This window comes from Dromiciops gliroides, chromosome 3 (assembly GCF_019393635.1).
Source record: "Dromiciops gliroides isolate mDroGli1 chromosome 3, mDroGli1.pri, whole genome shotgun sequence".
Lineage (NCBI taxonomy): Eukaryota > Metazoa > Chordata > Mammalia > Microbiotheria > Microbiotheriidae > Dromiciops > Dromiciops gliroides.
The window spans coordinates 260,979,755-260,993,365 of record NC_057863.1 but is presented as its reverse complement, the minus strand read 5'-3'; the positions used below and the strand labels follow the sequence as shown (position 1 = coordinate 260,993,365).

General features: G+C 35.5%; 1 protein-coding gene across 1 annotated transcript in view; it reads right to left on the bottom strand.

Moving 5' to 3' along the window:
- TMPRSS3 (transmembrane serine protease 3) overlaps positions 1 to 11,041 on the bottom strand; it is a 50,812-nt gene extending 39,771 nt beyond the window's left edge. The window contains exons 1-2 of the mRNA XM_043997403.1: positions 11,021 to 11,041; positions 9,496 to 9,646 (exon numbers count right to left, since the gene is read on the bottom strand). Coding sequence (XP_043853338.1) covers positions 9,496 to 9,646; positions 11,021 to 11,041 — 172 coding nt within the window. The remainder of the gene's footprint in view (positions 1 to 9,495; positions 9,647 to 11,020) is intronic.
- Positions 11,042 to 13,611: the final 2,570 nt, after the last annotated feature.

Genomic DNA, 13,611 nt, shown 5'->3' with positions numbered 1-13,611 from the left:
TACCCTCCTTTGATCAGTTGAGATGGAATTGAGTCTTAAGTGATACTGACTAGCCCCACTTCATTTTTGTTATAATATATAACTTGCACACCTGTTATAAGAGATAGTAACTCCCCAACATAAACACACAAATACACACACACACACACACACACACACACACACTCACATGTGCATGTGCATGCCAAGCTTTTTTCCTTTGTTTTTCATAATGGCTTTCAAGTAGTTAATTGATTCTTAAATTTTATTTTCTTCTCTTGTTTTGGAGGTCGTTTAGTTTTTTCATGTGATATATATTATATTTTTTTCTATTTTTTAGTCTTTTGAAGATTTTGATACTTTTATATCATGAAGTTATTAACCTCTATTTGGATCAAGTCTAATTTTTAAGGAATCTGTCACTTGGAAAGGGTTTGAACCTCTTGTAATATGCTATTAATTATTCCAAGCCTTTTCACTTAAGCTTTCATTTCTAATTATTTTCTGGAGAGTTTTCATTTCATTTATATTATGATTTTAAAAAAATACTTTTGCTCCATTTCTTCTAAGAATCATAGCTGATGTAAGGACCAAGTTATATTTTTCTTTGGGGTCTGGGTGAGGGGAAGAGAAAAAATTTAGAGAGTAGCAGAAGCAAAATGTCTCTAGCATAAAATATTAGTAGTGTAACATTTCTTTTCTACTTCCCTCCTTGCAAAAAGGGCACAGGAAACAAAGAGAAGAAAAAGCATAAGAGGATAAAAGGAATTCACAGTTTTAATGAATATAACACTAAATGTAAATGGGATTAACTCACCTCCCAAATGGAAGAGATTAGCAGACCAGATTAGAAAGTAGAATTCAAAAATAATTTGTTTATAAGAAATCCACTTGAAACAAAGAAAAAGTTGAATTAAGGACAATTAAAAATATATTGTGCTTCAACTGAACTAGAAAAAAGAAAATAATAATGACAAAAAAGACCTAATTAAGATAGATAAATAGGAACATTACATTTTATTAAAAGGTACCATACACAATGAAGTAATATCAATACTTAACATATATGCACTAAATGACATGAAATATAGCTACGTCAAGGAAACCTTAAACAAAGTACAGAGAGACATAGACAGTAGTGGAGGATTTCAATGAACCCCTTTCAAAGCTAACCATATCTAACCCAAAATATAGGAAAGGAGATAAGGGACTGGATAGAATTTTAGAAAAGTAGATATAATTTATCTCTTGCAAATACTGAGTGAAAATAGAAAACATACATATATCTAAGCTGTACACCAGTACTATTTTTTGTACTGAAAATACTAGCTAAAGGAATGACAAGGAAAAGAAAATGAAGTAATATATACAAAGAAGAAATAAAATAATCTTTTTTGCAGGTGATGTGATTGTTTAGAGAACTCTAGAAAGTAAACTAAAAATATATTTAAGCAATAACATTAGCAAAATTGCATGATATAAATGATATACACATAAATCACTAGTATTTCTATGTATTACAAATAAAACTCAGCAAGAAGAGAAAGAAAAGTCACATTCAAAATAATCAAAGAATGTGTAAAATACTTGATAGTTTACCTACCAAGATACACGCAAGAATTCCACAAATCACCTGTAAAGCACTCTATGATTATGGACAAGTTGAGACAAGTCAATAAACACATATTAAGGACCTACTACATGACCAGCTTTATGTTAAGTACTAGGGACACAAAGAAAGGCTAAAAACAGTCCCTTTTCCCAAGGAGTTTACAATATCATGGGGGAAATGACATGCAAACAACTATGCACAAACAAGAGATATACAGGATAAATTTGAAATAATCTGAGAGGGAAGGAATTCACATTAAGAAAGACTGGGTGTGGGGCAGCTAGGTGGCACAGTGGATAGAGTACCGGCCCTGGATTCAGGAGGACCTGAGTTCAAATCCAACCTCAGACACTTAAACACTTACTAGCTGTGTGACCCTGGGCAAGTCACTTAACCCCAATTGCCCCGCAAAAAGAAAGAAAGAAAGAAAGGAAGGAAGGAAGGAAGGAAGGAAGGAAGGAAGGAAGGAAGGAAGAAAGAAAGAAAGAAAGAAAGAAAGAAAGAAAGAAAGAAAGAAAGAAAGAAAGAAAGAAAGAAAGAAAGAAAGAAAGAAAGAAAGAAGGACTGGGTGTGACCCTGGGCAAGTGTGACCCTGGACAAGTCACTTAACCCCCATTGCCCCACCAAAGAAAAAAAGACTGGGAAAGGCCTCTTACAGAAGGTGTGATTTTAATTGATATTTCCAGGAAAGCTAGATGGTAGAGATAAGGAGAGAGAAAATTCTAGCAATGGGAATAGTCAATGAAAATGCATAGAGCTAGGAAACGGAGTGTCTTATATAAGAAATGTCAAGAAGGCCAATGTCATTGAATGAAAGAGTATTTGGAAAGGAGTAAGGTATGAAAAAGTGAAAAAGGAAAGAAGGGACCAGCTTATATAGGACATTAAAAGCCAAAGAAGCTTTTATATTTCATCTTTGAGACAATAGGAAGCTACTGAATTTTAGCAAATGAAGGATGATATGGTCAGATCTATGTTTTAAGAAGATCACTTTGATAACTGAATGAAGGAAGGCATGGAAGACAGACTAAAGAATTAAAGAAGTAGTAATTACTAATATATAGGCTGAATAAATAAAAATTACATTACTTAAATTTATTTATTCTGTGTTATGTCCATCAAACTGACAAAAGATTACTTGATAAAAGTAGAATAACAAAATTCATCTGGAAGAACTCACAAAGAATGTAATTTTGGGGGCAGCTAGGTGGCACAGTGGATAAAGCACCAGCCATGGATTCAGGAGGACCTGAGTTCAAATCTGGTCTCAGACACTTGACCCTTAACTAGCTCTGTGACCCTGGGCAAGTCACTTAACCCTCATTGTCCCACAAAAAAAAAAAGTGATTTTTAAAAAAGGAAGTTAGTATAGCACTACCACATCTCAATACTACTAATCAATAAGCATAAAATTAACTTGGTACTAGTTTAAAAATACACAGAGGTTGGTCAGTGGAACAAATTAGGGCTACAACACAAAGGAAGCCTAGGTTCTCAAAGACCTCAGTTAATGGAATAAGAACTCACTATTTGACAAAAACTACAGTCAAGGGGGTACCTAGGTAGCACAGTGGATAAAGCACCAGTCCTGAATTCAGGAGGACCTGAGTTCAAATCTGGCCTCAGATACTTGACACTTACTAGCTGTGTGACCCTGGGCAAGTCACTTAACCCTCATTGTTCTGCCAGCAAAACAAAAACTACAGTGAAAACTGTAAAGCAGTCTGGCAAAAATTAGGTTTAGATCAACACCTGACAACATATATTAAGATAAGCTCCAAATCTTCACATGGATACATGCCTTAGATCTTTTGTTTAAAAAGTCACATCATAAACAAATTAGAGAAGAAAAGAATTTACCTTTTAGATCTACAACTGGAATTCCAAAGGGACAGTACAGAATAAAGCAAATAAAAGAAAGGATCATAAAACATAAATAAACAATTTTGATTACTTAAAAATTTTAGTACTAAAGAAACCCCCAATTCAGCTAGGATTAAACAAGGAAACAGTTAACTAAGAGAAAAACCTTTGAAGCATGTTTCCCAGATGAACGTCTCATTTCTAAAATATGTAAGGACCTAAATGTATAAGAATGAGTCCTTCTTTGACACATGAAATAATCACTATCCCATTATCATTTTTGTTGACTTCCACCACAGCATCCTCATTTCCTCTTTATATCTTTCCTTATCAATTTCCTCTTCCATGCTTCCTGATCAATGATGTGAAGAAGTAGTTCTTAAAGTGAAGAAAGTCCAATTATCAATTGCCATATGAAAAAAGCTTCAAATCAGGTATCAAATACAAGGCCTTCAATCTACATTCAGCCCACAGCACTCCCAAGCACAGCCCAAACCAGATTAAAATGCAATTAAAATACAATAAAACATAGATAACATTATATTTGAAAACAAAGTCAATGTATGGCCTGCACAGCTCCTTATGCTCAGTTTAGTCCCGCCCATTTCTATGCATTTGATACCACTGCTCTAAATCACTGATAATTAGAGTAATGCAAATTAAAGCAATTTGGAATTCTACCTCAAACCAATTAGACTCAAAAAAAAAAGAAAGAAAAAGAAAGGAAGGAAGGAAGGAAGGAAGGAAGGAAGGAAGGAAGGAAGGAAGGAAGGAAGGAAGGAAGGAAGGAAGGAAGGAAGGAAGGAAGATGACAAATCTTTGAAGGGCTACGGGAAACTAGGCACATCAATTCTCCATGAATTGGTCCAGCCATTCTATGAAGCAATTTGGGACTATATCCCAAAAGTTACTCAAATACACATACATTTTGATTCAGTAAAACCTCTATTAGATTATAGAAAAAGGACAAAAAGGACTTATCATGATAACAACAAGAACAACAGCTAACATTTATGTAGCACTTACTACGTTTCAGGCACTGTGCCAGTGCTTTTCAATTATTACCTCACTTGATTCTCACAACAACCCTGGGAAGTGGGTGCAATTATTATCCCCATTTTACAGATGAGAAAATGAGGCCAACAGAGATTAAGTTACTTGTTCAGCGTCATATGTCTAGTAAGTATCTGAGGCTGAACTAAGGTCTTCCTAACACCAGACCTGGAACTCTTATCTACAAGAATCATCCATTTGCCTCATGTACAGAGAAATTTATAACAACTTTTTTTATGGTGACAAAGAAACTAGAGATGATTTTTGTCAAGGAATGGTTGGACAATTAAAGTATGTTAATGTAATTTAATACTACTGTGCTATAATAAACAACAAAGAGGACAGGCTCAGAAAAACCTGGGAAGCCTTAGATGAACTCATGCAGAAGGAAGTGAGTAGAAACAGAACAGCAATTTATATTATAACAATATTTTAAAAAACAAACAACTTTAAAAGACTTAAGAATTCTGACAAATTTGGTAAATGACCATGATTCCAAAAGACCAATGATACCACCTCCTGACAGAGAATGCAGAATGTGATATAGTTATGACCAAAGTAGCAATTTGTTTTGCTTGACTACGTGTATTTGTTACAAGGGTTTTATTGTTTTTTGGTGTTTTTTTTTTCCTAGAGAGGAGGTATGTGGAGGTAAGGAAAGAAAATAAATGCTTGTCAGGACAGCTAGGTGGCGCAGTGGACAAAGCACTGGCCCTGGATTCAGGAGGACCTGAGTTCAAATCTAACCTCAGACACTTGACACTTACTAGTTGTGTGACCCTGGGCAAGTCACTTAACCCCCATTGCCCCACAAAAAGAAAGAAAGAAAGAAAGAAAGAAAGAAAGAAAGAAAGAAAGAAAGAAAGAAAGAAAGAAAGAAAGAAAGGAAATAAATGCTTGTCAATTTAAAAAAATAATTTCATTTAAAAGGCAAAAAAAAAAAAGAGTAAGATAGTGACATGTTCCATAACCATTTCTATTTGAACACCTTGAAAACAAAAATGAGAATGAGATGAAAAGAACAAAGACTATAAAAGAACTCAGAAATGGTAGTGCACTTACATTTTGTAAAACACTATATGTAAGTTACCTAATTTTATCCTCACAAAAAGCTTTTGAGGTGCCATTTACCCCAATTAAAGATGAGGCAATAATGCTTCAGAAAGAGTAAATGACTCACTCTATATGCCACTGCCTATAAATTGCTGAGGCAGGAAAGTGCTGAGGTCTTTTTGACTCCAGGTGCAACATCCTATTAACTCTGCTATATTGTTTTTAGCAGCAAGTGAAGAAGTCCTCACTGTGTGATATGCAGATCTGTGTGTCTGTCCTCTGAAATGTATGTAGCTCTGACAAAATGTCAAATAGTCTCTGAGGCAGGGTCATGTATGAACTGTTCCCTGAATTCATCTCACTCTTTCCTGCTTTAATTCATCCCCTCTTCCCTTTTAACACTATCATTGGAGGGCAGCTAGGTGGTGCAGTGGATAAAGCACTGGCCCTGGATTCAGGAGGGCCTGAGTTCAAATCCAGCCTCAGACACCTGACACTTAATAGCTGTGTGACCCTGGGCAAATCACTTAACCCCCATTGCCTCGCAAAACAAAACAAAAATAAATAAATAAAACACTCTCATCCCTTTACTCCCTTCCCATCTTTGTGTAAATCCAATTCATTCAGGGGCAGCTAAATGCCACAATGGATAAAGCACCAGCCATGGATTCAGGAGGACCTGAGTTCGAATCTGACCTCAGACACTTGACACTTACTAGCTGTGTAACCTTGGGCAAGTCACTTAACCCTCATTGCCCTGCAAAAAAATAAAAATAATAATAATAATAAATGCAACTCATCCATAAGATATTGTTCGGATGCTGCTTCCTCCATAATATTTTACCTTCCCTCGCCCAAAATGATCTTGGTGATGGAAATTTTCATAGCAATTTGCTTATTTGTCTTCTATGGACTTGGTAAATTCCATTTTGTATCCTTGTTCTTTGTGTACAGAGTTTTGCTTTGTTTTTTTATCTCCATTGGATCATGGTCAGGAGCCACTTCTTATTTATATTAGCATATCTTAGTGCCTTGTAAATAGCACATGCTTAATCACATTGTAGTGGAAAGAGAAGTGGACTTGGAGTAAGAAGACCTGGATTTGAATTCTAGACTATGTGGTCAAGCATAAGACACCTAATTTCTCTGAGCTTCAGCTTCCTCATCCATAAAATAGGAGTAATGATACATGTTCTACATATCTCTAAGAGTTTTGGGGTTTGCAAGTCAAAATGCTGCTTGAATGTGAGCTATGCTAGTTAATTTATTATATTGATCTACTGAAACTCAAAAAGGATACATGCATAAAGACATGGAAAGAGGTTTGAAAGGAGGGAAAGAAAAGAAAAATAAGCAAAGGCAAAATAGGAGAAGGTAACTGAATGAAACAAAGATTGAATGTTAGCATACAGAAAGTGAGAAGAGAAGTATGACAAATAGTAATGGGTAAAGTTACTTTCACTCTCAATTAAGTAATGATGAAAAAGAGGACTGCTTAGTAGAAGAACAAAAATAGATGATTTGGAAGATTTGGAGAACAGAAAAACTCCTTCCCCATGAGGGATTCTTAAACTCAAGCCTATATATAGATTTCAAGGGGTCTGTAAAATTCCACAGGAAAAATTAAGTCTTTAAAAAATTCATATATTCATATATGGATAAATTCAAATTATGTAGAAATTTATATCTTTAATAAAATTGGCTTCCTCTATAATCTTAAGTATTTTATCTTATGCTTTTAAAAACATTTTTCAGAGAAGGGGTCCACAGACTTTGTAAGAATACCAAAGGAATCCATGATAAAAGATAGATTAAGAACACTAGCTCTAGGTAATAAATGAATGAATTTAAATGTGTTACTGGTAGTGTATTGCATTGATCTTTTTCTCAAGTTGGCATCTTAAACTAGAACGTATTTCATTCTACATGTTACAATTTCAAAAAAACAGATTCAAGACTAGAGTTCAAAACATAAGATCAAAACCGCAAGATTTTCTTTTCTGAATTAGAAATGCTAAATGGTCCCTTATTTGCTTGCTAATAGCTCTCCTATCTTTGCAATTAATATCTCCTCCCATCTTCTAGGGGGCTCCAATGGTTTCACACTGGCAATGAAATATAGTTGTTTGGTTTGGACCAAATTCTCACATGATCCTGTCTTTCATAGCCATCTCAGTGTCTTTCTGAATAAGTAAATCAACAGATTGTTTTGAAAAGTCTTAAGCAATTCTTACTCTTGCCACTTTCTCCTTATCTTCTTCAAACCCACACCAAAAACTTTAGCAAGGTAGAACATTCAGTTCCACTAATAAGAAAAATGTCGCATTCCAATGAGCCTTGGGTTAAGGATTACACTGCTTTACCAGGAGCAGCTAGGTGTTACAGTGGATAGAGCACCGGCCCTGGATTCAGGAGGACCTGAGTTCAAATCCAGCCTCAGACACTTGACAACTTATTAGCTGTGTGACCCTGGGCAAGTCACTTAACCCCAATTGCCTCACCAAAAACAAAATACCTCTTTACCAACTATCTTTCCCAGAATACTTTTATTCCCCACTGACTCAGGTCAGAAACTATGAACCACTGATGATCTTATCAAACCTGCTATTGCTCCTGGATGAAGTATGTCAATTTATTACCCAATGGCCTTACTCACAATTCCAGATAACATTCTTATTTCAATGTTCTCCTTGGCCACTACTAATGGATGGGGGGGGGGGGAAGGGGTGATTTTTCCACATTAAAATGTAAATTCCTTGAGGGTGGGGCCTTCTCTTACTTTTGTATTTATATCTCCACTTTCTTAGCATGAGCTTGGAACTTAGTAAGGAGTCTGTAAATGCCGTTTCATTCATTCATTCATTTATAATTTAAATACCTTGCCTTTCCCATGCATCAGAGAATAAGGTGCAAAACATATTTCCCTCCTTTCTCCTCCTCAACCTACTATAAATATTTCTGGAAACTTAAAACCAATCACCTGATTTCACATAAGAAGAAATCTGATCTGAATTAAAGTAGATAAGGGATAATGATTCATTTCTATAAAAGGTCTTAATGAGAGACAGTCATATTATCAGAACATACATTGTTGTAAATTTATAAAACACTTTGTATAATGCTTTAAGGTTACAAAGCACTTTCTTCACATGCATTTTACTTATTTCTCATACAACTCTATGAAGTATATGATACAAATTATATTATACTCATTTCACTGATGAGGGAATTGAGTGCCACAGAAGTACTTAAACTAAGATCACATAGCTACAGTGTGACACCAGTACTCAAATCTAGGTCTTATATGTTTAAATTCAATGTTATTTCTTTTAGCATAATGGCTCTGATGCTTCCACACTCCTGGAATACTAACAGAGAAAATGGGCTTAAAATAAAGTAGAAGATTTTATTAGACATAAAAAAGAATTAATAGTGTAGGAGGAAACGATGTGTCATAATGGATAGTTTCCCTCAAAGAAAGGAAGATTTGAATTCAAATCCCTTCTCTGACCCTGAGCAAGTCATAATCTTAAGGCCTCCTAGCAGTTCTGCAAGAAAAAGCGTCTATCTGAAATACTAGAGGAAGTTCCTCACAGCAACCTTGCTATAATGACCTGGCCCAGAAAGGTAAAGGAGGGAGAACTTGCTTGTCATCATACTAAAACACATACTAAAACATACTAAAACAAACTACTGAGGGAAACATTTCTTTATGAAAATCTTCAATAAGGAAATTCAATAACTATCCATTCTGTATACCTAGATAAAGGCGACAGAGGTGTTAAACCCATAAATCACTCATTTTTCTTTGTGACTAGTATCCTATGATCATAAGAAGCTTATGTTCTACCCTCAAAGACATAAAAACACATGGAGAAATTATTAAGAGGCATATTCTATAACATTAGCCATTGGTATGAGAGATAAAAACCTACCTGGTCCAATTTCACCAGGTTCCATTTTTAAATCATCAAAACCAAAAAATGATCTAAAAGAAAAGGGGGCCTCAGCTGCTGACAATTCAGGATTCGTCGTATTGACTACTTCAGAACTTCCACGGCTGGTTTCCAACTCCACTTCCACCTCCTTTTCAAGAAAGAAAAAGAAAGAGGGAGAGAAAGAAAATTTTCAAATTTTTTATGATCCTCTGTCTTGTGATCATCCTTAAGCTATTCTTCATGAGGTGAAGCCTATAACTTTCTAAGAGTTCTGTCTGTAGCCATGCTGGTGCAACTAAGATAAATTTTAATTCTCAAGGCAATTCTAAATATTGCTATTCCTCTACAAAAAAAAAAAAAATGTTTTTCTGGTCATTAGATATATGACCTATTTAAGGGTGAGAACAAATGGTGGTGCTGGGTGTCCTCTATGTGCTTTTGTCCCCTTAGCTACCATTATGTAACAAAGTCTGAAGACGCATGGGGCAACTCACTTCCAACCAATCCAACAGGATAGCTTTTATTCCCTAATCAAAGAATTCTATCTATTCTCCAATGTGGAGGTCAGGAACTTTTGCGTAGCTATAGTTTATACAAATTTAAGACATATATCTTAATAGATGTTTTACATTCTTCTCCATCGCTTTATTTTTGTATTCCCTTTGCCTTAGTAATGTTTCAAAGCCATTTTTATTAAACTATATAAACACTTAACAGGGGGTCCAGAGCTGATCCTAGACTATTTGGCCAGCCCCATTCCCTATTACACAAATTTAGTCTTTAATGTTTTTTTTTAATGTACAATTTAATTCCAAATAAGAACATGCTAATATTTTCTCCTTCCCCTCCTTCTCCATTCTGTTACTATGTGGAATATCGAACATAACTACTACATTTATCCTTCAGCCATTTTGGGTTTTTTGTTTTTTAAATGGCTGGTATCTACAACTTACAATTGGCATTCAGCAAATTATTTAGAAGAAAGGAAGAAATAAAGAAATTAATAAAGAATTGAAGAGAGAGAGAGAGAAAGAAAGAAAGAAAGAAAGAAAGAAAGAAAGAAAGAAAGAAAGAAAGAAAGAAAGAAAGAAAGAAAGAAAGGAAGGAAGGAAGGAAGGAAGGAAGGAAGGAAGGAAGGAAGGAAGGAAGAAAGAAAGAAAGAAAGAAAGAAAGAAAGAAAGAAAGAAAGAAAGAAAGAAAGAAAGAAAGAAAGAAAGGAAGGAAGGAAGGAAGGAAGGAAGGAAGGAAGGAAGGAAGGAACGAAGGAAGGAAGGAAGGAAGGAAGGAAGGAAGGAAGGAAGGAAAGAGGGAAAGAGGGAAGGAAGGAAGGAAGGAGGGAAGGAAGGAGGAAGGAGAAAAGAGAAAAAAAGAAAAGAAAGAGTGTGAAATGCTTTTTGAAATGTCAGAATTATGACTACAGAATTTTCTCTCTCAAACAGGTAATCAAGTATATAGCACACTGAAGAACATGAGGAATTCTTCTTTTCAAAGATACGTCACTGCCCACCCCCATGTTACTCACCATTTCTGGAGAATCCATCATCCAAAACAAAAGGGCTTTCCTTTTTCATTATAAAAATAAACTCACTGAGAAACTAGTCTAACAAATTAGTCCACTTTGGAAATATTTTCACCAATTCACTCAGCACTGCCGGCTCAGTAATAGTAGCAAATGACATTATTGCTCTGGTCTGTGAAATTCAAGCTATCTACGGACATGGATATCTGATAGCCTAGATGGCAGGACTACAGAAATGGGGAAGGTGAAAGAAAAAGAGGCTGCCTCTTTTTTAATTAGTGTGAGCAGGTAAGGTAATCAAACCCTTCCAGGGACCTCTCAAAAAAAAAATCTTTTGAAAAGATTGTTTTCATTTTCATTAAGAATAGCATAGGAAGCTAGGGACAGTGAAGTGGTAGTTTCTCACTAGGGGTGAGGCTTAGCTCTTTAGCCCCCTTTATTTAACTGGTCCAATAAAAATAGTGATAAATGGTATAGTAGTTAAAGAGTTTAAAGTTCAAGGTTTAGAATCTTTACGCTACTACTCACTACCTACACTCTGTGCCTCTGTTCTCTCTTATGAAAATGAAGCAATTGGACTAAATTATCTCAACAGATCCCTCTATGAAACACAGTACACATTTGAAGTTGTCTACCATATTCATTGAAATATTAGGCACTAAGACAAGACGAAATTCCCAATATGTAGCAGCTCATGACTAAAAGCAAAAATAAGTGAATTAGTAAGGAGGTCTGCCACCCCTGGCTTGTTCTCAAAATGACATAATTTGAAGAAAAGATATCAGATGAGTCCAAGTCTGTACCTGTCCTCTGTAAAGAGGCAAACCAAAGGAATCATTATATCATATCAAAACCTAATTATATGTGAAATTTGACAAAGCAAATTATACAGCTATAGCTGGTTCAGTCTCTTACCTTGTATAGGCTTAAGTTCATTTCCATTTAGCCCTCCCTACCTGTGAGTTATGTTGGAAAGAGGCAGTGTTTTGTACTGGAAAGACTATCACACTGAGAATAAAGAGTTTCAGTTAAGAGCCTAACATTCAACCTCTTGTTGGATTGTGAAGCAGAGAGGCAGGTTCCTTATAGTCGTATTCTGTCTGTCTCCTACCTAGTATGAAGCCTCCTATGAGGAAGGGAAGAAACAACATTCCATTATCATTTCCTGCCTGATCCATTGCCTTTAGAAAGGAGAATATTATCACTTCTTCTGTTCCCAATTTTTGTTTCCTCACCTGACGGTTCCATGGCTCTGAGAGTACTCTACCGTGAGGTCATAATACCATTCACTGACTCTAAAAAATCTGTTTCACTTAATGATTGAACAATAACACCTCTACAGCCTTTCTTGGAGTCCCTGCAGGTTTTGATGCTGTCAATCATCCTCTTCTCCTAGATAGCCCCTATTTGTATATTCAAGTACTTGTGTGGGAGTTTCAAGTGAAGGAGGAGGAGGAGGAGGAGGAGGAGGAGGAGGAGGAGGAGGAAAAGAAGAAGGAAAAGAAGGAGAAGAAGGAGAGCCAAAGAGTTCACTGCTACATATGTTTTCCATGGGAAGAATGAAATGTTCTAGGATTAAGTAGCTGAGAAAGAAGATTTTATCCTGTAAGTTTTAAGATAGGAATTTTATTCTTCAAGTTTTTAAAAGGGAGAAAAATTGGAGCTGGGCAGAACAAATATCTTTTAAACAAATTAATCTTTTGGTATTATTTCCCAAAGAAATAAACAGACTTTTAACTCCTTTAGAAACAATTTAATTTTGTTTTTAATCAGCAAAGATGTGCCTTCTTTCCCATATTCACACCTCCAACTCAGAATGAAAGAAAATCCCTACTGCAAATAAGTAATAGTCAAGCAAAACAAATCTCTACATTGGTTATACGCACATATCTCATTCTCATCGAATCTTTTACCTCTCGATAAGAAGGTGTGTAGCATATTTTACCATTAGTGCTCTGTAATGTTGGTTATGATAATCAGAGTTCCTAATTCTTTTGTTTGTCTTTAAAATACCGTGGTTATATAGACTGTTTTCCTTCCCTCTAATTTCCCTTTTTCCCCTTCACCTCTTTCTCTACTATTTCCATGTTGAGTAAAATGTATTTCTGTACCCAATTGTGTATACATCCTTTTCTCCTTTAAACAGTTCAGATGAGAGTACAGTTCAAAGTCAGCCATTTCCCCTACCCCTTCCTCATTGTCTATATAGATTTCTTTTTTTTTTTTTTTGCAACAAACATTTTATTTTTCATTTACATGTAAAGGTAGTTTTCAACATTCATTTTCATAAGATTTAGAGTCCCAAATTTTTCTCCCTCTCTCCCTCCCTTTCCTCCCTGCTCCACAAGATCACAATCAGGTTATATTTGTACAATCCACAAGTGTTCTTTTTATCTGTTCTTTCTCTAGGGGTGCATAGTAAGCTTCCTCATTAGTTCCTTGGGATTGTCTTGAATCATTGCACTGTTGAGAGTAGTTAAGTCATTCACAATTGCTCATTGAACAATACTGCTGTCACTACCCACAATGTCCTCTCAGCTCTGCTCACTTCACTACACATTGATGTTCATTAGTCTTTCAAGGTTTTTCTGGGA